Below are 27,749 nucleotides of genomic sequence, written 5' to 3'. Positions count from 1 at the left end.
AACATCAAAATATTCATTCTTCTATTTTTCTTCTCAATATAATCTTGAGCTAATAATCATACTCCCTTCATCCCATTACAAATGTCACATTGTTTTTAGACACGGAGATTAAGAAATGTGTAGAAAGTAAATAAAGTATATTGATGAAAATTATTTAAATATTAAGTATAAAGAGAATATAGTGCCAAAAAATGAATGAGACATCTGAAGTATACTACAAATATCAATTTCTCATGTGCAAAGTGGCATTATAAACACCATAAGTTTATTTAGTGTGAGTAATTAAAACTAAGTCCGCAAATTAATTAGATTTAGAGGGTGTTTGGCTGAGCTTATAAGCTCCTCAAAACAGCTTATAAGCTGTTTAGGAGCTTATAAGCTCCTTTAAAGTGTTTGGCAAAATAAGTTCCTAAACAGCTTATAAGCTCCAAAAATAAGCTCCAAGAGCTTATAAGCTCCCCAAAAAATAAGTTCATCTACCCCAACTTATTTTTTTAGAATCTCATATACAATAATTTTTTTACAAATATTTTTCAACTATAATTTACTATTATTTTCATCATATATCATTCAAATTCATTTTTCTTTGATTTTCTCTCTCTAAATTTTTTTTTCTCTCTCTAGCTTATAAGCTCAATTATCCAAACACTTTGACAATTAATAAGTTCTTAAAAATTACTACATCTTATAAGCTCTTGAAACATCTTATAAGCTTCAAGAGCTTATAAGCTCTTTAAAATAAGCTTAGCCAAACACCCTCTTAGACTCAGCTCACCATCGGACCCGCTCACTTTCTCTTTTCCTTTCTTCTCCGGCGATTTCGCCATTTCTCACAACCACCGGCTTGGAAAACGTTAGCAGTGCTATATATTTGTGTCTCTTCCCCCTATTTCAGCACTCATTTTAAATCGGACAGGAGATGTCCATATTATACCGTCTCAAATTCTTCGCCGCTGCCGCATCCACCACTTATCTGGCACGAAGCGACGAGAGTTATAAGCGGAAAACGCTGCCTACGGAGCTCTCCACGAATGTGGCGATGCTAACGTGCGACTCAGCCGCAAACGGCGGCGTATGCCATGTGTATTTGGTCGGAACCACGCACTTTTGTCCGGTAATTTACTCTTATTTTCATCTCTTTGTTTCATATTTGTATAATCCTCAAGTAAACTTGAAGCAACTTATTTTTTTCTAATAATATTAATTCTTGTTACGCGCATTGTTAATATAATATTAATTGTTCTTAATTTTCATCAGGAATCTTGTCGACAAGTTCGGGATGTGATACAATTCTTGAAACCACAGGTGTTTTTCGTTTGAAAGTTAGCCTGTATTTTGGCAAAAATCCGATGCATTTTTGCCAAAAGATGAGCAAAATTTTCATCTTACATAAGAACTGTTTAATTCTTAAGTTTTTTTTTTAGTTGTTACTTTTTAATTTTTATTTTATATAAATGGATAGTTTTGTATATTCACTCATTTATTTAATCCTTGGTTAAGATTGGTTAATCAAAATTAGAAATCAAAATTTAATTAGTATAGATGCAGTGCATTGGTGTACATCATGGAGTTTTATGTGATTTATTATGCTATTTTTCGTTGTATTTCTCACTCTCTAAAACTACAATAATACATTTGCAGGTTGTTTTCTTGGAATTATGCGCTAGACGCAGTGATCTTACGCCTGTCAAGGTTTGTAACTGATTTGGAAAATGAATTTGATCTTGCAACTATGTTATGAAAAAACATACTGTAAAATAAATCTATCATTATTCACCAATAATGTTTTAAGAATTGACTTGTCTGACTTTCTAATACCATATTCAATTCCTAATAATGTTTTTTTTTTAAAACTCAATTTACTAATAAGCCTTGTTTTGCATCTTTCTAAAGTATAATTCAAATTTTCATTTATGCTAATTAATCTGTAATATGTGGTCCTTTTCTAGAATAATGGTCAAAGCTCAGAATTTCATGTGGCATATCAGGAAGCAATGAAATATGGCGCCAAGGTTATATTTGATGATAGACCTATTGAGGTGAGCTATATACTTGTATACTTGTTTCTACATTGTGAATAGTGTTAAAACTCTATCTCTGTCTTCGGCTATATATTGAGTTTTCTTTACTAAATATTTTTCACTTTATTAATCATCATCCTTTTGAGTTGATAACACTCATGTTTCCATGGTTTTTAATGTTCGTTTGATATTAATTTTATAGGAAATTGAGTGTTTGATAGTTGTTTTGTGCTTAATTTGCTTTATCTTGTGAAACACGATTCTTACTCGAACTTTGAAGGAAATTTCAGGTTTAATGACTTCGAATTTGGAACAATGTTTTGAAATAGAAGTTGTAGCTCGTCTCGATACGAGTTCGTGAGCGCAAACGGATCATAAATCGGAGTTTGGACGAGAAAGTTATGGCCGAAACAAAAACGTTGCGCGCAGTAGTCAAGTTGGTCGCCGAAAATGGGCATTTTGAAGAAGAAATTAGGCGACCTAAACGGCGACCGCCGAGTTGGTCGCCGAAATTTCTGTTTCAGATTTGCACTGCGAGTGTTAAATTCGGCGGGCGCCGAATTTGGTCAATTTTTAGCACAAAAACGGCGGTCAACTCAGCGACCGCCGAGTTTGACCGCCCAATTGGGCGGTTTTGCGAGATTTTCCGATTTTTAGAGTTCTTCTGGGTTCCAAACATTGTATTTTACCCTGATACTTTAAATAGGTCTTCTTTTGACCTATCTAGGGTTCCTTTTGCAGTCCTAAACTTTATTTTCTCAGTTTCATAGCTTTAGATTATTATTGCTTTCCAGTTTTTACAGCTTGGATTGGATTTCCACAAGATTCAAGCCGCTACAATTGTTTTATTCAGAGTTTTATTTAATTCAGTTCTTTCAATTGTATTCTTTTTAATTATGTTTATGATTTATTTTAGTATGTTTGGCTAGTTCTTTAATCTGAACCTAGGGTTTGTACATAGCTGATTAATTATGTGTGTATGATTTATTGATATCAATTTGCCTTCCAACTTGTGATTCATGATTCCTGGTGCCTGTTTTCTTGTGAATTATTTGGCCAATAATTTACATGTTTAGCTGTTCAGTTTGAGTCTTGAATGCGATAATTGTTCAGCCGATTCAGGAATGCATGTTATAGTAGTAGCCTTGACACTTGAATGTGATAGGTGAAACTATAGGGAGCTATTCTTTGTGTACGCTTGGGAGTTAATTTATTCCTTGGAGTCTTGAATGTGAAGGAGGGTAAATTAATCTACTTTCATAGGTGTTCGTTAGAGAAGCTTGTGAATAGTTTTGTGATTTCTCATCAGGGTTGGATTAAATTGGTAATTGAATCAATAGGTTAAATGCATGTAGTTAATTAGTAAAAGTACATCCCTAGGGTTAGAGTCTTTTATTATTTGAATTTCCTAAGTGTTTTTATTTGTTATTTGCGTTTTAGTAAATCAATCTTTATTTTTGTTTTCCAGTCTACTATTTTAGTTTGTTTAGGAGATAGCTAGAGTGATTTCGATTTTTCAGTCCCTGTGGATACGATACTCGGTTACTTTTTACTTGCTACAATTGCCTGTGTTAGTTGCAGTATTTGTTGCTAAGAAATTAGTGATCATCCTTTTGAGTGCATATATACAGAAAATTATTCAGAGATTAAATTTTAATTAACATTTAATTATTATTTATGTTGAAGTTCTCGTATCTATTTTGCATGTCTATACACTCAAATACTCCCTCCGTCTCGCTTATAACATCTCAATTTCTTTTCTGAGACATCTTATTTTTTAATATCTCAACCCAAAAAAAAGAATTAAATTACTTTATCTACTCTTTCTAACTCTCTTCTCATTTACTTTATTTTAATTTATTTTTTGGAATGTTATAAGCAAGACGAAGAGAGTAACATTTTGGAAATATATTCTAAAGCTACTACTTTTCACTTCCTATGTTTTCTTCTTCCTTAGATTACATGCGGGAGAGTACCGGTCATGGCGACTCTTTGGGAAATTTTCAGCAGTTTTTTTCTAAGATCATCGGATATACTTGCAACTCTTGATGATATAGAAAATGAGGTATACATAACTTATAAGACTAACCTATATTTATCTGCATTCTATGTGGGGAGTTCAGATTAGGAGGGTGTTTAACTAAGCTTGGTGAAGCACAGAATCACCAACACCTAAACTAGAAACTAGAAAGCAATAAACGGCACACGGATTTACGTGGTTCGGCCATCAAGACCTACATCCACGGGAGGTTCTTCGTTGTTTCACTATACTTTGAGAGAGTTACATATTACAAGTGTGTTGCTCCAAAATGAATTGATCCCCCTAATGCTAATACTAACCTTCTATTTATAGATGTGAGAATGAGCCCTAAAGGCCTTAGGCCCATGAACTCTAATAATTGGATTTAGGCCCAAAACTTAATACAATGCTCTGGTCTACGCTGCTCTGCTCTGGCTGCGCAGCTCTGCCGCGCTGCTCTGGTCTGGCTGCGCAGCGCTGCTGCGCTGCTCTGGTCTACGCTGCTCTGCTCTGGGTGCTCTGTTGTGCTGCGCAGCTCCGGTCCGCGCTGCTCTATGCTGCTGTGCTGCGCAGCTCTGCGCTGCTCTGGTCTGCGCTGTTCTGCTCTGGCTGCGCAGCTCTGCCGTGCTGCTCTGGCTGCTCTGCTCTGGCTATGCAGCTCCGCAGCTCTGCTGCGCTGCTCTGGTCTGCGCTGCTCTGCCGCGCTGCTCTGGTCTGGCTGCGCAGCGCTGCTGCGTCGCTCTGGTCTGCGCTGGTGGTGTTGCACTTTAGCAAGGCAGCGTCTCTGCACTTTGGTCAAGGCTGATTGACTCTTCATATTCATTTATTAGCAAGTCTTTTTAGTTAAACCTGCGCTGGTTAGTTTATATAATAATAATAACAATAATCATAACAAGGTAAAATAGGCTTGGATTACTAAGCACAGTGCTGATGAGTATTCCAGTCCTCATCAGCTACTCCCCCTGGTCTAGTTGAACAACGTTCTTTTTGTTCAACTAGTGGTGTGTGGTGTGAAGTCAGCGCTGTGCTGCTCTCCCGTGTCAATTAAGCGTATATAATTCCCTGCAACTTATTAGATAAAAATTGTCAATCTTTACAAAACAATGGTGACAAAGTATATCAGCGCTGTAAATGAACTAAGATAAAAAGATGATAATTTTTCCTTTTGATTCGTCGAGCATCATTAAAGATGATAAGGGCTTAGATAACCTGTGCTGAGAAGTCTCAAGTGATCTGCGCTGACAACCCCGCGCTGACTGCGCTGCACTGACTGCGCTGACAACCCCGCACTGACTGCGCTGACAAAGATGATACACCTCCGCAAAGCGGCCCTCAAGATGGTACACCCCTGCAGAGCGGCCCTTAAGATGGTACAAAGATGGTACACCCCCGCAGAGCGGCCCTCAAGATGGTACTAAGATGGTACACCCCCGCAGAGCGGCCCTCAAGATGGTACACCCCCGCAGAGCGGCCCTCAAGATGGTACAAAGATGGTACACCCCCGCAGAGCGGCCCTCAAGATGGTACAAAGATGGTACACCCCTGTCTAACTTTCGCGGCTTACGATATTCCTGCGCGGAGCATAGACAATCAAAGAACCCTGTCTAACTTTCGCGGCTTACGATATTCATGCGCGGAGCATAGACATTCTGAACTAACAACAGCTCGGACATTCTGCGCTGAAAACTACTGAGATAGCTGCTCTGAGGTAGCTGCGCTGAGGTAGCTGAGATAACTGAGATAGCTGAGATAACTGCCCTGAGATAGCTGCGCTGAGGTGGCTGCCCTGAAGTAGCTGAGATAACTGCCCTGACTGCGCTGAGAAGACCCAGATTCCACTTAAGGCTTTCCCCTCCGTAGTGTGGCTGAATTGCCACTAAAGCTCATTTTCCAGCGTTGTCAACCATTATTTTTGTGCTGTAAATTTTCAAGAAAAATACAGATGGCAACATGTACCCTACTCCCTCCCTCTTAGTAACATGTGCATGATTCAACAAAACATGTTATGTGTATGCTTGTGGTTGGTGTTCCTACTATGGTCTCAAAGTATGTTATCCAAATTATGTTCCAAGCCCTTAGCACATATGCAGAAGGTGTGCAGCTTCGTATACTTAGTCAATTCATATTTCAACCCTAGGCACATATGCAGAAGTTGTGCAGCTTTAAAGACATAATATCAAATTCACAAATCCGTTCAAGAGATAATATAAATCGTGATTTTTCTCAAGTGGTAAAGTATAACATTTCCCAAATCTTACTCATGCTTTCATGCTTCAATAAAATAATCTAAGATCATGTAGTGAGAAATTATAGTTCTGCGAAGTACCTGGATCACCACTAGTTAGTGGGTTACCTTTGTTACATTACGGCTTAGACATTCTGCGCTGGAGACTGCTTAGAGATTCTGTGTTGGACACGACTATTATATTCTGCGTTGAGATAATGTAAAGTTCCTGTGTTGAAGACCAGCTTAGATATCCCGCAACGCAGCTTAGTGATTTTTGCAACGCAGTTTGGCGATTCTGCAGTGCAGCTTTAGTAATTCTTCTTGCTTTCATTCCTGCGCAGCTTAATAATTCTTCTTCATCTTGTCATTCCACTAATTCCTCTTTTTCCTTTGCTATTGTATCTTCCTTCACATGATCCTCGCATTCATCAACGAACAATCACAATTAGCTTTTCAACTTCATAACATATTCTCATATGAATAAGAAATAAATTTTTAAATCATCGTTTATTTGGTCCTGTCTAGATTTAAGAGTTGAATTCCACCTCAACAAGATATCAGCAATAATACTAATTACATTTTTTTTACCCCATCCATAAGCCACTTTCACAAGAAAATGCGTTGCAAATTTAATTGAATCCCAAGTTAAAAAATCACAATTCCATCAACTTACTAAGTACCCAAAATAAAGTAAGAGATAATCGCGCAATCCCAAATTCAGTTATTGAAATTCAAACGCCATACTCAATGAATAACCCCAATAAATTTGGACATGAAATCACAACTATAAATTCTCGCAGCAAAAATAAGAGTAGTAGACTGATATGAATTTCACCACCCACAGGAAATATGCATTTGATAAAATATTGAATGTAGCACTGAACACTGAGAGCTTAATACTCAGCGAACTGATGAACTACCCTTCTCCCTCTCTGCGTTGCGTCAGCGCAGTCGATGAGCTGCCCTCTCCTTCCCTGCGCTGCTTCAGCGAGCTGATGAACTACACCTCTCCCTACCTGCGCTGTATCAGCGTACTGCGCTGTAGTGGCGCCGCTGGGCTGTATCAGTGCAGTCGATGAACTGCTCTTTCTTTCCCTGCGCTGCATCCGTAACAAGATGATGATCGGCCCTCCCATCAGATTGGGCTGAGCCATGGCGTTCCTCGGCGCAGCACTGCCCTCTTGTGGATCTCGGTAGGAAGACTCGACCAAAACAGTGAAAAGAATGCATGTCAGCCCCGATTAAACTTCACAAACCCCGAGTATACACCCTGTCCCCAACAACTTAACCAACAATCAACAAGCACAGCCAAAGAAAGTAACTAATTCATCAAGAATTAACATAATCAAAGGAGATAACTTAGCTTCGTCTTGTATTAGTGTTTATCAACGCTGGAAATTCAGCGCAGGCAATGAGATGGACCGGTATATGGCATTGACCTGGTGAAGAGCAAAGAATGCGCAACAGCGCTGGTGAAGAGCAAAGCATAACGGCACAGCGCTGGAAACTTCGTTGTATCGAGATCAATAAATCCCATAAAGTTGAGACGCTAGAGAAATTTGTTTAGCTTTGTCATCCCAAATCAAAGCAGAATCATAATGTCGTCAGCCCCAATAGTTGATAATACTATAGGACTCTCAATCAAAGTTAATCCCATTTTGTAATATTCGAGTTAGAGCAAATGAATCAAAGACTTAGCCTTCATTCTTTTTCCCGCAATTCGAAGTTGATAGCAAGTAGTGATTAGTATAGACTTTTCGAGCAAGCCTCTCTGGAAGCAAAGTGTCATTCTCGATCCTTAAGTGATACTTCAGTGCTGATTGGTTAGCTGCGCTGCCCCGGTATCTTCACCAGGAGCTTGGTCAGGACGACAGAGCTGGCGGCGCAGCTGCGCTGCCTCGATGTCTTTGCTGGGAATTCGATTATGATGGCCGAGCTGGCTGCGCAGGATCTCCACGAGTAGCATAGGGTGTCCACCAAGGCGGCACATAGGGCTGTAATCCTTGTATTTGGTCCACTCTTTCAATCTTCTCCTCGAAGATCACCACCCTGTGTTTCCCTCGAAAAATGCAAACGCCCCAGATAAGGAACGAACCAACTGAAATAATACAGTAACTTGGCTAGTAAAGTCTAGACCGCAGTTGTATCAACAGCTCCCCACCTTCAAACATCAACAAAGAGCTGACACATAGTTTCCAGAAGTTACCAATCTAAATAATAGATATAATGGCTAAAAATATTGAAGAATGTAATTAAATATAGCAATTATCAGAGACATTTTCTTCCCTTATTCAAAGTCTTATTGTTTTTCCCAAAATCTTGTTCTAAGAGTAATAAGCTCCATGAGCAATTAACAACCCCTTCAGAGATTAGTATGCCAAGTACACATTAAACTGGTTGCATAATCCCAAGATCAGAGCAGAATCCTAGTCTGCCCCAACATTTCAATGACAAAAATATTTATCATCATGATAAATTCAGGGAGCAATTTAACTGAAAATCAGACTATCAATCATGCAAATATATTAAGAACAAAATCTCCAGACGAGTGAGCCCTCTACTATTCGATCTTCCCACGAATATCATATGATCATACCCATATCTTGGTAAATTAACATCAGAATCGACACTTGAGTGTTTAAATCAGCAGCAACTAAGACAACTGCAGGAGAAATATAATTGATTCACAAAAATCAACAAAGCCAATTAAGATAAAGAACTTAGCTTAGCAGTGCTCGTCCTTGGCTTGATCTTTGCCAACTACGTCAATGCAAGAATCCCCTTCTATGATCTCAATTTTTCTCGCCTCATTTGGCAAAAACAATGTAAAAATAGAAGGTGCCCATAGCCAACTCAGATGAACTCTGCTCTGCTCCATCGGGGAAAGCAACGGCAGTTTGGATTCCATCGGGGGAGATAAAAATGACACGATGCCCGAACAGAGAAAGCTCGGTGCTAGCGACGCAGCGTCGGATGAAATCGAGCAATGACCCAGTTCATGGCTTAGCCGCTGGCAAGATAAAAGTCGTGGACGGCCCGGGCAGGGGAAGCACCATATTCCACCTGCCAGTGGTAGGCGCGGAGATCTTGGCCTCAATCGAATCAGTAATATGCCGAAGCATTTGAGCTCTCAAATCGGAAAAACCCCTCGACGATATGATTCTGGCAAAGGTTGTCGCACAGCGCTGCTTCATTTCCATGTTTGATATGCACGGACCAAGTATTTTCTCTTCCCCTAGGGTCGTTTGAACAAAACCTCGAACGCCGCCGGAGCAAGCGGTAATCCAAGCAAAAAACAGGCGGCAAATGCGGCGGCCGTGCGCCGTGCACCCTAGCGTGCTTCATGCTCCAGAAATCGCGCCGAACCCAGATTCTCGTGGTGATTCGAGAAAATTTCCCTTCGCACTCAAATGCCGCACTCAAGCTATGATCCAACCAAAAATTTGCTGGGCAATCATAGAAAAGACAAGAAATCATCAGGGTTTGCCCAAAATTTGCAATAAATCGCTGAAAAATTTTATATTGAGTGAGAAAATTGGGGGTTTTCCCCTATGTCAATGATCCGGTGATCTGTGCTATTATTCGGCGGCTGAAGCGGGATATTGAGGCTGCGCTGAAGCCAATTTGGGGGGATGGAGATTCGCTGAAGCCAATCTGGTGCACTGGGGACGGACGACGATGAGATTCGCTGGAGATTTAGCCCGCTCCCAGCCGTAATTTAGGAGCGGAGACGAGACCCAGCGGTGGTGCGCGGCGGCGTGCGGTTTTCGCGCGGTAGTAATCCCTGCGAGGTGGTGGCGTGCGGTTTCTGCTCTGCGGTGGTGCAGCTCGATTGGGAGCCCTCTCTTTCCTTCTGAACTTTTTTGATTTCTTCCAGCCTGATTTCCAACTTGTAGCTGGGTTTCCCCCTTTTTTCTTTCTTCTCGGCATGGTGAATTTTCACCGGATCTTGGAGCCGCGGCGGCGGACGTCTGGGTTTTGCAAATCTAGGTGATGATCGGATATGGTGGAAAGCTGCCCACCGCCCCTGTCCGAAATTAGAAAAATAGACCCCTTCCTCCTCCTCTCCGTGAACAGTAACAAGGCTTGATTTTTCTTTTTCTTTTCGATGAACAGTAAATCCGAATCTGGAAATTGCAAAAATCGAGAAGAATGTTCCTCGAAACTCACGCCTTAAGCTCAATTTCCCACAGACGGCGCCAGTTGGTGAAGCACGGAATCACCAACACCTAAACTAGAAACTAGAAAACAATAAACGACACCCGGATTTACGTGGTTCGGCCATCAAGACCTACATCCACGGGAGGTTCTTCGTTGGTTTCACTATATTGAGAGTGTTTACATATTACAAGTGTGTTGCTCGAATGAATTGATCCTCTAGTTTTCCAATAGATGTGCTACTTATAGTTTGTGAGCAAACCCTAATTCTAAAAGCCCACTCATCTAGTCAATTGGGCCCAAAACTCAGTACAACGGTCTTATTCCCGAAGTTGAACTATCATACGTAGCTGCGCAGGAAGGCATCCTGGCTGCGTGGCTGCGCGGGAAGGTTTCTTGGCTGCGCGGGCAAGCTTCTTGGCTGCGCAGGAAGGCACCTTGGCTGCGTGGGATAGTTCCTTGGCTGCGCGGCTGCACGGGAAAGCTACTTGGCTGCGCGGGAAGGTTTCTTTGTGCAATCATTCTTCACTCCATCTACTTAGGTGGATTTCTTACTCTTTTATTTAAGATATTCGATCGTACCTGCGCTGTTAGTTTATATAATAATAATAGCAATAATCATAACAAGGTAAAATAGGCTTGGATTACTAAGCACAGCGCTGATGAGTATTCCAGTCCTCATCAAAGCTTACTTTAGAAAACTCATAAGCTCCAATAAGTTGTAAGACGTTTCAAGAGTTTATAAAATGTAATGTTTCTTGAGATTGTAATTAAGTTGTTAAAGTATTTGGATAATTGAACTTATAAATAAGAGATGAAATTGTAAGTTAGAGAGAAAAATACTAGTTAAAAAGATAAACTAAAAGGATATATGTTGAAAATATCAAACTATTTTTTTCCAAACACTTCTCAAAAGGTTATAAGTTATTAAACAAATTGTAAACTATTTTAAGTATAAGCCTCATCTAAACACCCTGTTAATAATGTTACCCGAGAATTAAAAAGTTGATTTTTCCATTATGTTGTTGGAGGAATTGAATGATGCTGACAAGGTGAATCGAGTATTATTGCGGGTTGACAAGATGCTACTTACTTTGATGGAAATCTTTGTTCATGAGCGGGATCGGTTAGTGTTTAAATCTGTTTGAATTTACTTTTTCATTCTTCATTGTTATTCTAGACTTCATATCCTTGTAACTATGATGTACGCTTGATTGTTTTCATTTTATATTTGCTCTGTATAGATATATGTCGACCAATTTATTAAAAGTCGCATCCAAACATAACTCAGTGGTTGATGTCGTTGGAATGGCCCACTTACAAGGAATTCAAAAGAATTGGAAACAACCTGATGATGTAAATATCTCATGACAGTTGTTGATTACTTTGCTTAATTATTAAATTTCGTTGATCATTCCACGTTGCAATTTTTTTATATGGTCTTCAATATTGCAGATGGAACAACTTCTTCAAGAACGAGGCTTTGCAGGGTCTGTCCTAAAGTTTATTATTTTTCGTTATTCATGAATTTCTAACTCTACTATAGAGATTGTGATGTTCTTAAGACATGTTTTATGTCCTTTGACATTTTTTTTCTTGAACTTTGTTATATATATTTTTGATTTTTTATTTACTTTTATATAAATATGTCATATGCATGAAAAATAATGCATTAGAAATCATATCACTTTTACATTCTATATTTACTACCTTTTATGTTATACCATTCATGGGCTCATCCCACAATATCTTTATCATTTTTGCCAACTACTCTTTTATTTCATTTATAAAAGCTTTATCAGCTTTCTTAGTTTCTATGTCGAGCATCAAATGAGAGTTTATTTCGTAAACGGAGGGAGTAATAATTACCAAATGCTATTAGTTTGTCATGTAAAATTTGCATGAAAAATCATATGCATTAGAAATAATTACTCGTGAATGTGACCAACAGGTGGTGGTAAAACCTTCATATCTTTTGCATGAATCTTTCATATATATACCACTAATCAATCTCTCTTCAAACCACCACTATCCAAATCATGAAGATCATAATCGTGATGAAACGCTGCAAAATCATTATAGATGTTAGCAACCAAGAGCCCATCCTAGAAATAAAAAACAAAATCCACCGCCTCATCGGAATCCCCGCCCAGTCCCAGACCCTGAGGGTCTGGGTCCCAGATTAATTGATGGGCTCGACTTAGACGACTATCCGCTCATCTCCGATGGCACAAACATCAACCTCTCGATGACAAGCACCCCACAATACTCCCCCTTCAACGACGCCTAGATAAAGATCACGGTCAAATTCTCGGCGAGGAAGATTGAGATCGAGGCCGACCAGAACGACACCGTGTGGAGCCTGAGGGAGAAGATCCACATCATGGACGGAACCCCGATGCAAAAAATAGTGTTGTTCTTCAATGGGGCGGAGATGAAGGATGACTTCAGGAGTTTGCACGAGTACGGGGTGGGCGGGGGCGGCGAGGTGGTGGTGTTTACTGTTGGGAACTTAATGAAATATCTTAATCCTTGTTTTGATGATACCAAAATCAATAGGTTTCTTTTGTAATAGACTAGAACTGCTTGAACTCAAGTGTTAGAGTTCCTTTTCTAGTTTAGTTGTTGTTCTGAAGACTGAAGACTGAAAGAATGAAGGACTGAAGACTGAAGTTGCCGACTAAAGCATCAGTCGAAGAATCAGTTTTGACTGATTACTTAATGCGTGCCACGTGGAATCAGCGGACTGATACTAAAGTCAAGTATCAGTTAAACATTCTTCCTCGAACTGAACCTCCAACGTTCAAAGGAAGCCACGCACTCCAGAAGTACAACCGCATTAAATGCAGAGATATCAGGATCATCCTTTCTCTGCAGAGGTCATTCCTCTTTGGTGATTACCTTTTTCAGAGATGTCGCATCTCCTGCTCTTCAACATAGCCGTTCTCACCAAACAAGGAACCTCGAAGATTGAAGCCTCAGCCCATGTTCGAATTACTCTCTAACGGAAAAAATCTTGAAGACCTTCTCCGCCAACGGATCTATTCAAGACTTCTCCTATAAATAGCGCTCGATGATCACTTCAATCTTCACCGATTCAACTACATAAGCTGAAACTCTGCCAAAATTGTTTCTCAGCTAAAGCCCAGACTCTCCAAAGTTTGAATCGAAGAAGAGAATCCAAAAGCCAAAAATCAGTCACTGTTGATTACATATATTCTCTTAGACGCAAAGAACTTGTTCTTTGAAGTTTAGTTGGCAAGTTTTCAAACTTCTCTTCAACCGACTGAATCGAGTGTTTATGTTGCTAAGGAGTTCAGAAAGGTGTTCTGTCTCTGTGAGATCCTAGTGCCCAGAGCGTGCTAGGAGTGAGAAATCCAATAAGGTGTGTTGGTACTGAAGATTGGATCTTCGGTTGTTTCGGTTGTGTGCACCCGTAAGCACATGTTCAGGTTTGCAGTGCACCCGTAAGCACTTGCCCAGTGAAGTTGTTGGTCTGATCAACCGACCGTGGATGTAGGAAGTGTTTTCCGAACCACGTAAAAATCTCTGTGTTATTTACAGCTTTCAGTATTTACTTTCCTTCTTGTGTTCTTTCCCTCGTTAACTGAAAACTGATTAATAGCAAAGAGAAACCTAAAGACTAACAACGTGCTTAACTCACAGGCTATTGCGAAACAAAAGTTTTCCGTTGCGTGTATTATCAGTCCGACTGATCTATCTTCTGATAGTCAGTAAGATTCATAACATCTCTTTTTATCAAACTTGACTGAAGCCTTACGTGAATCAGTTAAAGTCCTTTGACTTAACTGATAACTCATTACTGAAGAGTATTCAGTATCAGTCGTCAACCCTGTTTTGGTCAAAACTCTTTTCAGTAAACAGGTGTTTGAGTTTGTGTATGAAGTTTCGTTTTTGATCTCTTGAAAATATCGAAAATAGCCTATAGGTGTATTCCCCCCATACACCTATTCGAGACCCTCCGGACCTAACATTACGAAGACGGTGGGGTGGGGGGCGGGGGAGGCCACGTCGAGGAGGGTGGCAGTGGTGGTGGAGGTGAAGGATTCGAGTAGGGTTAGTGAGGTTCGGGAGATGTTGGGGAGAGGAAAATGCTGCCGTTGGATGAGTATATACTTATTAAGGGTGTAAATTTGGGTTGCGGGTATCGGGTATACCCTCACCCGCTCCGATACCCGCGAGGATATCGGCCCGCAAAATCAAGGAAGAGGGTCGGGTGCGGGTATTATTTTCTCAAAAATTACAACCCGCGGGTACCCGCATACCCGCATGTAATTTTTAATTAAATAAATAATTTTTATAATTATTAATTAATTTTTAGAAAATATTAAATAGAAAGGATATTTTCAATTTTTTTCTAATTAATAATTAATTTATTATTTCTTCGTCACAGGTTTTATGGATAATCGATGAAAAAGAAAGGATATTTTCAATTTTTTTCTAAAATACCCGCGGGTAAAGAGGGTACCTGCACATTGCGGGACAAGAATACCCTCCGGCGGGACAAAATATCCTCCAACGGAACAAAAAAACCCGCAAAATTAAAAACAATCAAGAACTTGAGGGAAATGAGGGTACCCTCATACCCGCAGCGGATACCCGCTGCGGGTATTTGGGTACCCGCAACATGTAGACGGGATTGGTGAGGGTGGGGGTTTCGGATGATTTTGTCCCGCGGGTACCCGAATTTACACTCCTAATACTTATACATAAGCAGAGGATAATGCGTGAGGATTGTATCCTGCATTGGCATGGGGTCGACACTGGCGACATTTTGTATGTTTTTAAGGGGAGTGTTAGTCTGGCTACTATCTAATCCACTCCACAACACTTCATTTATTTCGATTTCTACTTGTTTTGTGGTTATATATATTTATCACTTATAAAAGATATCTATTCTTTGCTTCGAATTCATTTGAATGAATGTCTCATATGGTTTCATAGTTATATATATACTTCCTCCATCGGTGAAATAAGTACTCTTTTAAGAATGATATAGATTTTAAAAATTGATTGAGTATGAGTGGAATAAGTGCTCTCAATTTTATTGTGAATGAGGTATACCTAAAAAAAATTTGTTGTGAATGAGGTATACTTGAAAAAAAAAGAGTACTCATTTGATGAGAGGTTAATTAAAAAAGAAATGTGAATATTCATTCTAGGAACGGATAATAGAATATTTTTTTACGAGATTGTTAATTTGAATTTGAATGCATTTTCGTAAATTAGAAAGTAGTCGATATCAAGATAGAATTTGGTTTCCACAATTTTTTATCTTTCACCGCATCCTAATATTAAATTTTATTATTTTAATAATATTTTTATAAAAATAAAATTTACTATAATATTATGAATTATTTTTAATTTTTCATTTCAAAAAATTAAAATTGAAAAATATACTTCCTACAGTCTCTGTGTCCTAATTCAATAAGTGTACATTTTCTTATTAGAATGTCTCATATCGATAAGTCAGTTCCTAATGTAGAAAATTAATATAAAAATTGTTAATACAAACATATTTTTTGTTTTTTTATAATTCTTTGGCATAATGTTTTATCACGATCATGTCAAATTTTAGTTATACATATTGTTTTATTTATAACTACAGTGATGATTTTAATGAGAATGAAGATTCAACCCTTTGTACATCTTTTTTTTGTTTTTTATATTTGTCTGTCATATTGTTTAATCCTGATCATGTCAATTTTAGTTATAGAGTTAATGTGTTGATATATCCATTCTCATATAGTAAAAATAAAAAAATTATTAATATAAAAAATTTAAAAATTAATCATTTTTTTTTATGAAAAAAAGATAAATATATATACCCACTTCTAGAGTTAGAAGATTTTTTAGGATAATAACTTATGTTGATTTGAAAATTAGGACAAAAAATTTAGGGCTTGTAAAAATAGGGCACTAATTAATAAATGTTGCACTCGCAGGACATTTCTCGGCCAATTATCAAATTTTCGGACTTTCCCGCACGGATCAATCACAAGACATCGTATTTGGAGCCCTAAAAAAAGGTGCTTTTGCCACATAATCAACCCCTCCGTGCGGATTGTCATGTGCTTGGTGCATGCGAGGAAGTCTGAAAATTCGATAATAGCCAAGAAATGTCCTATAGGTGCAACACTTATTAATTAATGTTCTATTTTTATAAGTTCAAAAAATTTTGACTTAATTTTCAAATGAACTTAAGTTATTGTCCTAAAAAATCCTCTAACTCTCCACTTCTAAGAGAATTGAGTTCTTCAGTTTGAAGATAAAAATAAGAGGTGATCTTGGGTATAATCTGATGTACCCGTACAATCAGGTTGCACCCACACCCAAAATAATCTATATATATATATAAAAGTAAAATAAGCTCTATCCTACGTGGCGTAATAGAATCACTCTATTGTAATTTTCCTCAATTCTCATTCATTCTTATTTTTTCTAAATTTTTAATCAACAAATTTCTATATATCTAATTTCGAAGCTATCATCAACAAATTTCTATATCTAATAAGTAAAATAAGCTCTATCCTATGTGGCGTAATAGAATCACTCTATTGTAATTTTCCTCAATTCTCATTCATTCTTATTTTTTCTAAATTTTTAATAAACAAATTTCTATATATCTAATTTCGAAGCTATCATCAACAAATTTCTATATCTAATTTCTTATGCATTAATTATATCCCAATCATATATATCTAATTTCGGCCTCATGCAGCCACGTTTGAGCTCTTATTTTATTTACTTCAACCCATCATCTTTATTATAGATAGACTCAAATTCTTAAATAAATCTCAAATTCTTAGATAAATTAATTTCTTATGTGTTTTAATCTTAATCTAAATATATATTTAAAAAAAATTATATTACCATGATAATTTATTAATATTATTTTAATTCAAATAAAAAATATTAAAATATAAAAATTACTAAATGTTTGTATCTATGTATTTATCTTAATAATTTTATCTTGCATTGTTCGAATTAGTCCTCATTCTTTAGTAGATGTTATATAAAGGCGACTTAGTAAATTAAGTTCAGCGATAATAACAAAAATTTATTAATTTATTCTAAATCCAAATACCTTGATAGAATACGACGACATTTGTCAATTATATTAGGCTAATTAAAACTAATGTAGTAATAGATCGTTTTTCTATATATTACATACTTTACAAGACGACACAGTAAGGTTAAATGGCTTATCTTGATTGATTTTGAGAACATTTAAATGTAATTATGTATAGTTAGGATATTTTCATGAAAATACTAATACAACGTATAGGGAAGGCAATAAGGCTGATAAAAACAATAGATATTTTTGTTTGATTTAGTGATAATTCGAATAAGACATATTGGTATACATTTTTGTTTCAGGCAAATGCTTCTGGTTCGGATGCAGAAGAAACCAAAGAATTTGCAGAGTTGATACTTAAAATAGGAGACGGTACAGTTGGACACAGTCTTGGTGATGGAGAATCTGTTGTGTCATTATCAGAAGGTATCCTTATACGCGATGCAACAAATCCTATTGCAGCTATAGTGGAAAACACATACAATGACGTCATGAATAATGCATTTGATCCAGAAATGTTTAAGAATAGAGCTATCTTGGCCCCCGCCAATGAGATGGTTGATACAATCAATGATTACGTCATGTCTCTGATGTCTAGCAAGGAAAGGGTTTACCTAAGTTCAGACAGTATTTGCAAAGAAGATGGACAAGTGGACCTTGATGAACAGGTATTCTCCGTTGAATATCTCAACACAATCAAGTGTTCAGGATTACCGAATCATGAAATTAAATTGAAAGAAGGATGCATAATAATGCTTCTCAGAAATATTGATCCATCTAATGAGCTTTGCAATGGCACTAGGTTGATAGTAACTCAACTTGGGGAACACGTAATTGAAGGCAAACTCATTTCAGGAAAAAATGTGGGCAAGAAGTTTCCCATAGCTAGAATGATTATGAGTCCATCAGATTTCGCTAAATTTTCAATTCGGTTTCAGAGAAGGCAATTTCCTGTGAGTGTTTGTTTTCCTATGTCAATAAATAAAAGAGGTCTAAAGATTTTAGTATGTGATGAGAGTGGTCATACGCAAGACACAACAACTAATGTTGTGTATGATGAAATTTTCGATAGATTATGAGGTAATTGCAAATTTAATATTTTATTCAAACTTTAAAAGTTTTAAGTCATTAACGATATTATTTAAAATATTTTTTTTTTCTTATATTTTGCTAGGTTGATTTGATATGTGTGTGCTGCTTGTGCTTGGAGGGAAGAAAGGTGCAACAAATCCCATCATATTTTTTCATGTTCATAGGTAAAATATGTTATATGAGGATGGTTGAGCCGGGTCGGTTTGGGGACGATGGTTAGGCCGGAGTTCTTAAAACTGACCTTCCTGTTCCTCTTTCCTTTCCTTTTTGTTTTCGTTTTAGACGAGTACTCTTTTTTCCTTCTACGGTTTTTCCTACCGGGTTTTCCGTAAAAGAGTTTAATGAGACTCGGCCCTTAGTCTGCTTCTTTTGTGCTTTCAAGGGTTTCGTAGGTTTTTCTTTTCTTTTATATATAATCGCATTATAATAATATGTTATATGAGGATGGATATATTTCATCTTTTACTCTATCATGTTTTGGCTTGGGACTTCGGAATTTGCTTCTTTTTTTTTTTTTGGAAGGGGAGACAGAAGTTGACCTTTAAGCATCGGAAATTTCTAAAATCATCATAATCAGATTGGATTGGTGAAAATGTCTAAAATTAGTTTTTTACAATTACCTTCTGAGTTGAGATAATTGTTTGACTAAATATTAGTAAAAATATATTTAGTTAACATCTTTTACTTTAAAACAGATTTATTTAATGCTTTATTTTAGTAAAATAAAATTATCAAATAAAAAATGTATTGAATAATTACAAATATTTATATATTTTCATTTATTCCCGTCGATTTTCGATGGGTTACCGACTAGTATTATTTACACGATTTGGATCAGGATGCAAAGTGCAACTCGATTATACGGTACACTCAATTGTACCCAATTTTTGTGTAAAAATAAAGCTGTTGATAAAATCCCGTATGGTCAGCATAATTTCATTAATTGGCACAATCAGTTGTTCTATGTCTGTGGTATGGAGATCTTGTGAATTGAATTTTCAAGTTTTCTTTTTTACCGGATAATAGCATCAAGTAATTGGGCTTCGATTTTAATCCTTCTCTACTTATCTTCATGCAATCGTTGGACTTCGATTTTTGACGAATTTTCAGATGATTGAATAATTTTTCTAGATAACATGATGAGTTCGATTGAAAATCGATATATTCTTATCAACTAGTATTGTACTTATGCGATGCACAAAATAAATAATATAAAAAATTTATTTCACAATGTTAATCTATAAGAGCACCTGTAGTGGGTGCCCTGATAGGGGGTCTCAAGTCACCCACTCTATCGGGTCGCCCACTGCAGTCTCCTCCCACTCGAGTGTGACCTATCTATCAGGTCATCTCTACTGTGAATGTTCTAAGATAATTATCAATGCAAAGAATAATATCGAAAGACAAATTATAATAAATTGTACTCCCTCCGTCCACAATAAGTGTGATGTGTATGGAGGACACGAGTTTTAAGAAAATAGTAGGAGACGTGTATAAAGTAGAGAAATGATCCCACAAAAATTGAATAATTAGTTAATTAATAAATGATATGTGAGATGGGCTTTTGTAAATATTGTGTGTGAATGGGATAAAAGTATAAAAGTATATGTCATAAAATGGAAATGCCACACTTATTGTGGATGGACGAAAATAGCAAAAAGACCACACTTGTGGATGGAGGAAGTACTAAATACTATATTTAGAAGTATTAGTACATCATAAATTGACCATTTAAAATTGGTGTATTTTCAGGGCAAATTTTAAGGTGATCTTATAAATCAGAAAATTGGTAAATTATGAGTATTTTTCAACAATAACCCCTAAAATTACAACTCGATTAACTCGTAACCGAATAGCGTGGGCTGATCCGAAAATAATGTGCTTGTTTGATTATATAAAAATTTTCTCGTTATTTGATTTTCAACTTCATTACTTTGCTTATGAAAATTAGTACTTCATTCGTCCCAATATTCATGGCTCTTTTCTTTTGGGCACATATATTTGAGTTGGTCTTGCATGAGGTCAACACCATAGTATGCGATTGATTACTTTTAATAGCATAAGATATACATTTGTTCGCACAAATATATACTTATGTAGTAATACAAGTTCTCATGAATAAAAGTAACACTTATCGTAATAAATGTAATCATTTAGAAATATTACATTTCATTGTAACAATAATTATTTTTTGTTACGACAATGATTACTTGATTAAATAGTTAAGAATAAAAGTATTAATGAGTAAAAATAACTAAAAGTAAAATTTCTTATAAATAAAAATAAACATTATTGTAAAGAAATGTAAACTTTTAAACCAAGTTGACCGAACATCACCCAAGTTTTTGCGCAGATATTTTGGGGGACTAAAATTAGGGGTTAATGTTGTTTTTAATTAAGATGCACCGTCTTGGTCTCTCTCTCCCACCCCCTAATCTCTCCACTCATAGATCTTTGCTCTCCTCTCACATATCTCTTCCTCCCCTTGGATTTCTCGACGCTCGAAAGAATCAATCTTTTTAAGCCACCATCAGCTAAACCCATCTTCCACAGAAGCAAAAATTTAGAACATATTTTTTGTCTGAACATTACATACAAGAAAAACAACAAAACTTTTAGAAAAAAGAATGCTGCTCTTTAACGCCGACGAGGGTTAAGAGACCACAATTAATAGATCTGCTCTTTACTGCTGCCATCAACCACTTGAAATCGGGCAGAGTTCAAAATAGACAAACAACAACAAAACCACTTCAAATTTGCCGCCGCGGTTTAAGCCACCATCTGCAACCCCACCATTTTCTTCCAAACCTACAACAGAGCCGCCACCTCTGCTCTATTTCACCAAATCTGCAACAGAGCCTCCACCTCCGTCGTTGGAGGAGATCTCAAGTCAAAAATTTGTTCTTTAGTGGAGAAGATGGGGAGGTGGCGAGAAGATGGGGAGGTCGGCGAGAAGAGAAATAGTGGATGAGAAGGGGAGGCAGCGAAAAGAGGGGGAAGTGCGAGGTTGGTGGTGGCGGTGGCGAGAGGAAGAGGACGGAGGGAGGCACATGAGAGAGAGAGGAAAAAAAAAAGAGACCAAGCGGAGATGATGAAATTAGGTGGGTTGGGTGTTTTTAGCTTTAAATACTAGGATTAATTATACATTTAGGGTCCGTTTGGTGCTAGGGAATACACCTTATTAGCTAATTTAATTCAGATTGGTGCATAGTTTGGTATTCAATACATGCATCGTGGACGGTCCTACAATAGATATAATATATTAAAATACCCACTTCCATAATATGTCTATGAAAAATACCCACCCCTAGTAAGGAGGTGGGTATTTTTAATATAATATATTAAAATACCCACCCCCTACAATATGTGAAGGCCCTGAGCTAAAAATTCGGATTACGCTGGATAATTAATACCGCCTCCCCCCCTCGGATTACGTAGGTTAATTAATGCGCCCCTGCAATTGTGTCCATTTTTAAGCTTATCTAACTTAGAAATATGGATACCAAACGAAAATCATGATTAATTAACCACAATAACAAACAACCAACCAATATTAGTAACAAATATTTATCCACGCTAATAATCTAGTTTACTAACTATACTGACTAATCCCTTTCTGAGCACCAAATGAGCCCTTAATTGTTCCCCAATTATATCCAGAAAAGAAAACGAGTCAAGTAACGTGGGACGACTAAAAAGGAAATATGAGCCATAAATATTGAAACGGATGAAGTATAATAAGATATTTTTTCAAAAAGTTTGTGAAATGTATTTTGATTTAATATTAAAAATTTAATATTAGAAATTCAATATTAGTAGAAGTTATACTAATCATTTCACATCTTTGTATTTTTAATCCAATACTTAACATAAAATATTTAGATGTAAAAATTAAAAAATGATACTGATTTAATAAAAATATTGTATTTTTATATCTCTAAGACTTGTATATTATTATGTAAGTTGATGTTTATGTATGTATTTATTTATTATCAATATAAATATTGTCAATAGAAATATATTAGTTAATTTTTTTCAATAATTTTTTTTAGCCTGACTAGCCCGAAACCCGAGCATTTAGAGTTTGGATTGAAAATTTTTAAATCGAAAAAAAATTTCAATCCAATTAGCTCGCATCTGAATAACCCATAATCCGAACATTTATAATGGAACATCTCATTATAAAAAAATAAAATATTTGTAATGGGACGAATGAAGTATACTGTTTCAAATATCAATTTCTCATGTCCAAAGTGGCATTATAAACACAATAAGTTTATTTAGTGTGAGTAATTAAAACCAAGTCCGCACGGCCAAACGAGAGTTTCCTCGGGTGAGGCCGGGTTGGCCCTAATCTGCAGCCGTTTCCTCTAATCTCTCAACCACCGTCGACTTCTCTTTTCCTTTCTTCTCCGGCAATTTCGCCATTTCTCACAACCACCGGCTTGGAAAACGCTACCACTGCTATATATTTCTGTCTCTTCCCCCTATTTCAGCACCAAATCAAAAAAGCCCTAATTTTCTATAGCCAAAGATGTCCATATTATACCGTTTCAAACTCTTCGCCGCCGCCGCATCCACCACCTATCTGGCACGAAGCGACGAGAGTTATAAGAGGGAAACGCTGCCTACGGAACTCTCCACGAATGTGGTGATGCTCACGTGCGAGTCAGCCGCACACGGCGGCGTATGCGATGTGTATTTGGTCGGAACCAAGCACGGTTATCCGGTAATTTACTGTTATTTTGATCTGTTTGTTCCATATTTGTATAATTCTCAACTAAATTTGAAGCAACTTATTTTTTCTAATAATATTAATTCTTGGATATTCTTGTTACGCGCATTGTTAATATAATATTAATTGTTCTTAATTTTCATCAGGAATCTTGTCGACAAGTTCGGGATGTGATACAATTCTTGAAACCACATGTGTTTTTCGTTTGAAAGTTAGCCTGTATTTTGGCAAAAATCCGATGCATTTTTGCCAAAAGATGAGCAAAATTTTCATCTTACATAAGAACTGTTTAATTCTTAAGTTTGTTTTTTAGTTGTTACTTTTTAATTTTTATTTTATATAAATGGATAGTTTTGTATATTCACTCATTTATTTAATCCTTGGTTAAGATTGGTTAATCAAAATTAGAAATCAAAATTTAATTAGGATAGATGCAGTACATTGGTGTACTTCATGGAGTTTTATGTGATCTATTATGCTATTTTTCATTGTATTTCTCACTCTCTAAAACAACAATAATACGCTTGCAGGTTGTTTTCTTGGAATTATGCGCTAGACGCAGTGGTATACTTACGCCTGTCAAGGTTTGTAACTGATTTGGAAAATGATTTTGATCTTGCAACTATGTTATGAAAAAATATAAAATAAATCTATCATTATTCACCAATTTGCTACAATATTAATATATATAACACTTTCGTGTTCTAATAAATGGGCCCAGTTAGTGAGGACTGTATGATATCATGACTATGCAAGTCTCTTTTATTCTTTTGTTCATATTGATTGTGTGGTTATTTTGAGAATTGACTTGTCTGACTTTCTAATACCATATTCAATTCCTAATAATGTTTAAAAAAAAAAAAAAAAAACTCAATTCACTAATAAGCCTTGTCTTGCATCTTGCTAAAGTATAATTCAAATTTTAATTTTAATTTTTGCTAATTAATCTGTAATGTGGTCCTTTACTAGAATAATGGTCGAATCTCAGAATTTCATGTGGCATATCAAGAAGCAATGAAATATGGTGCCAATGTTATACTTGGTGATCGACCTATTGAGGTGAGCTATATACTTGTATACTAGTTTCTACATTGTGATTAGTGTTAAGAGCATGCCTTGCAGTGTTAAGAGCATGCTGTGAGTAAGGGTGCCTTGCAGTGGGGTACTCGATCTCTCGAGCATCCCACTGTGGATGCTCTAATACTCTATCTCTGTCTTCGGCTATATAGAGTTTTCTTTACCATAATATTTTCCACTTTATTAGGAGCAGCCTGTTACATCATCATCCTTTTGAGTGCTTATATACAGAAAATTATTTAGAGATTAAATTTTAACATTTCATTATTATTTATGTTGAAGTTCTTTTTGTCGCGTCTCTTTTGCATGTCTATACACTCAAATACTCCCTCCGTTCCGCTTATAACATCTCATTTTCTTTTCTGAGACATCTTATTTATAATGTCCCAACCCCAAAAAAAGAATTAAATTACTTTATCTACTCTTTCTATCTCTCTTCTCATTTACTTTTTGGAATGTTATAAGCAAGACGGAGGGAGTAACATTCTGTAGATATATTCTAAAACTTACTACTTTTCACTTCCTAATGTTTTCTTCTTCCTTAGATTACATTGGGGAGAGTACCGGTCATGGCGACTCTGGGGGAAATGGTCAGCTGTTTAATTCTAAGACCATTGGATACACATGCAACTTTTCTTGATATAGAAAAGGAGGTATACATAACTTATAAGACTAACGTATATTTATCTGCATTCTATGTGGGGAGTTCAGATTAGGAGGGTGTTCAACTAAGCTTACTTTAGGAAACTCATAAGCTCCAACAAGTTGTAAGATGTTTCAAGAGTTTATAAAATGTAATGTTTCTTGAGCTTGTAATTAAGTTAGAGAGAAAAATACTAGTTAAAAAGATTAAACTAGAAGGATATATGTTGAAAATAACAAACTATATTTTGCCAAACACTTCTCAAAAGCTTATAAGCTGTTAAACAAATTGTAAACTATTTTAATTATAAGCTTCATCTAAACACCCTATTAATAATGTTACTCGAGAATTAAAAAGCTGATTTTTCCTTTATGTTGTTGGAGGAATTGAATGATGTTGACAGCGTGAATCGAGTAATTTTGGGGTTGGAGAAGATGGTACCTAGTTATGTGGAAATCGTTGTTCACGAGCGGGATCGGTTAGTGTTTAAATCCGTTTGAATTTACTTTTTCATTCTTCATTGTTATTCTAGACATCATATCCTTGTAACTATGGTGTACGCTTGATTGTTTTCATTTTATATTTGCTCTGTATAGATATATGTCGACCAATTTATTAAAAGTCGCATCTAAACATAACTCAGTGGTTGCTGTCGTTGGAATGGGCCATTTACAAGGAATTCAAAAGAATTGGAAACAACCTGTTGATGTAAATATCTCATGACATTAGTTGATTACTTTGTTTAATTATTAAATTCTGTTGATCATTCCACATTGCAATTTTTTTTATATGGTCTTCAATATTGCAGATGGAGCAACTTCTTCAGGAACGAGGCTTTGCAGCGTCTGTCCTAAGGTTTATTAATTTTCGTTAGATTATGATGAAATATTAATAGGTATCCCAGACCATCTAAATCTTACTAATTAGTTATTCATTTTCGTTATAATTTCTAACTCTAGTATTCTGATGTTCTTAAGAGATGTTTTATGTACTTATTAGACATTTTCTCTTGAAATATGTTATACTCCCTCCGTCCACCAATTCAAGGCCTAGGGCAAGTGTAAATTACACTTGCCCTAGGCCTTGAATTGGTGGACGGAGGGAGTATATGTTTATGATTTTTTTTATTTTTTATATATAGATCTGTCATATGCATGAAAAATCATGCATTAGAAATCATATCACATTTACATTCTATATTTACTACCTTTTACCACTCATGGGCCCATCACAATATATATGTATATATATATATATATATATATATATATTTATCATTTTTGTCAATTATTCTTTCATTTAAGTCACAGTACCTTTAGCTTTCTTAGTTTTTGTGTCGATCATCAAATGAGAGTTTATTTCGTAGACGGAGGGAGTAATAATTATCGAAAGCTATTAGTTTGTCATGTAAAATTTGCATGAAAAATCATATGCATTAGAAATCAATTACTCATGAATATGACCAACAATTGGTGGTAAAACCTTCATATCTTTTGCATGAATCTTTCATATATATACCACCAATCAATCTCTCTTCAAACCACCACCATCCAAATAATGAAGATCATAATCGTGATGCTGCAAATTCATTATAGATGTTAGCAACCAAGAGCCCATCATAGAAATAAAAAACAAAATTCACTACCTCCTCAGAATCCCCGCCCAGTCTTAGACCCTCTGGGACTGGGAGTTGATTGACGGTCTCGACTTAGACGACTATCCGCTCATCTTCGACGGCAAAAACATCAACCTCTCGACCACAAGCATCCCACAATACTTCCCTTTCAACGACACCAAGATGAAGATCACTGTTAAATTCCCGGCGAGGAAGATCGAGATCGAAGCCGACCAGAACGACACCGTGTGGAGCCTGAGGGAGAAGATCCACATCATGGACGGAACCCCGATGCGGAAAATGGCGTTGTTCTTCAATAGGGCGGAGATCGAGGATGATTTCAGGAGTTTGCACGAGTACGGGGTGGGTGGGGGCGACGAGGTGGTGGTGTTTACGAAGACGGTGGGGCGGGGGCGGGGGAGGCCATGTCGAGGAGGGTGGCAGTGGCGGTGGAGGTGAAGGATTCGAGTAGGGTTAGTGAGGTTCGGGAGATGTTGGTGGAGAGGAAAATGCTGCTGTTGGATGAGTATATACTTATACATAAGCAGAGGATAATGCGTGATGATTGTAGCCTGCGTTGGCATGGGTCGACACTGGCGACATTTTGTATGTTTTTAAGGGGAGTGTTAGTCGGGCTGTCATCTAATCCACTCCACAATGCTTCATTATTTCCATATTTCTACTAGTTTGGTGCTTATATTCTGTCACTTGTAATAAATAATTAAGTACCTATCCTTTGCTTCGAATTCATCAATTGAATTAGTGTGTGTTCGGGTTAGATACTTTAAATTTTGTGGACATCCCAAATTAACAGATTGACTATTTTTATCACTTGTGATAATTACCTATCCTTTGATTCGAATTCAATTGAATTAATGTGTGCTCAGAGGACATCCATCCCAAAATAACAGATTGACTATTTTTTTGGGGATGAAAAGAAAGTATATTTTTAATATTTTGACCCAACTTTAATGGCTTATCTATACATATATAAAAGCTGGTCCGTTGGCTAAAAAAATTTCCCGCCTTTTTACTCAATATGTATTTAGAAGGTTGATTAAT

General features: G+C 36.6%; 1 protein-coding gene across 4 annotated transcripts; it reads left to right on the top strand.

The window, feature by feature from the left end:
• Positions 1-904: 904 nt before the first annotated feature.
• On the top strand, positions 905-26,087 carry LOC131011397 (uncharacterized). Of its 4 annotated transcripts, none has more exons than XM_057939207.1 (8): positions 905-1,114; positions 1,258-1,305; positions 23,883-23,936; positions 24,322-24,411; positions 24,975-25,082; positions 25,456-25,550; positions 25,669-25,780; positions 25,881-26,087. In XM_057939207.1, the coding sequence occupies exons 1-8, from the start codon at positions 920-922 to the stop codon at positions 25,944-25,946; spliced, it is 768 nt and encodes a 255-aa protein (XP_057795190.1). In that variant the 5' UTR covers positions 905-919; the 3' UTR covers positions 25,947-26,087. The 4 variants fall into 4 exon arrangements, with proteins under 4 accessions (XP_057795190.1, XP_057795192.1, XP_057795191.1 ...); XM_057939205.1 differs by lacking the exons at positions 905-1,114; positions 1,258-1,305 and adding exons at positions 22,880-23,346; positions 23,499-23,546; XM_057939209.1 differs by lacking the exon at positions 24,322-24,411.
• The last annotated feature ends 1,662 nt before the right edge of the window (positions 26,088-27,749 follow it).

Source organism: Salvia miltiorrhiza, chromosome 2 (genome assembly GCF_028751815.1).
Source record: "Salvia miltiorrhiza cultivar Shanhuang (shh) chromosome 2, IMPLAD_Smil_shh, whole genome shotgun sequence".
NCBI classification, from domain to species: Eukaryota; Viridiplantae; Streptophyta; class Magnoliopsida; order Lamiales; family Lamiaceae; genus Salvia; species Salvia miltiorrhiza.
Note: the sequence above shows the minus strand (reverse complement) of the source record. Positions and strands in the feature narration are given on the sequence as shown.

Bases quoted from the DNA above. Each gene is read 5' to 3' on its own strand.
- LOC131011397 (XM_057939207.1), top strand. From the start codon at position 920: ATGTCCATATTATACCGTCTCAAATTCTTCGCCGCTGCCGCATCCACC. The intron at 24,412-24,974 runs GTGAGCTATATA...CTTCTTCCTTAG, and splicing joins TTGGTGATCGACCTATTGAG to ATTACATTGGGGAGAGTACC. The intron at 25,083-25,455 runs GTATACATAACT...ATGTTGTTGGAG, and splicing joins TTCTTGATATAGAAAAGGAG to GAATTGAATGATGTTGACAG.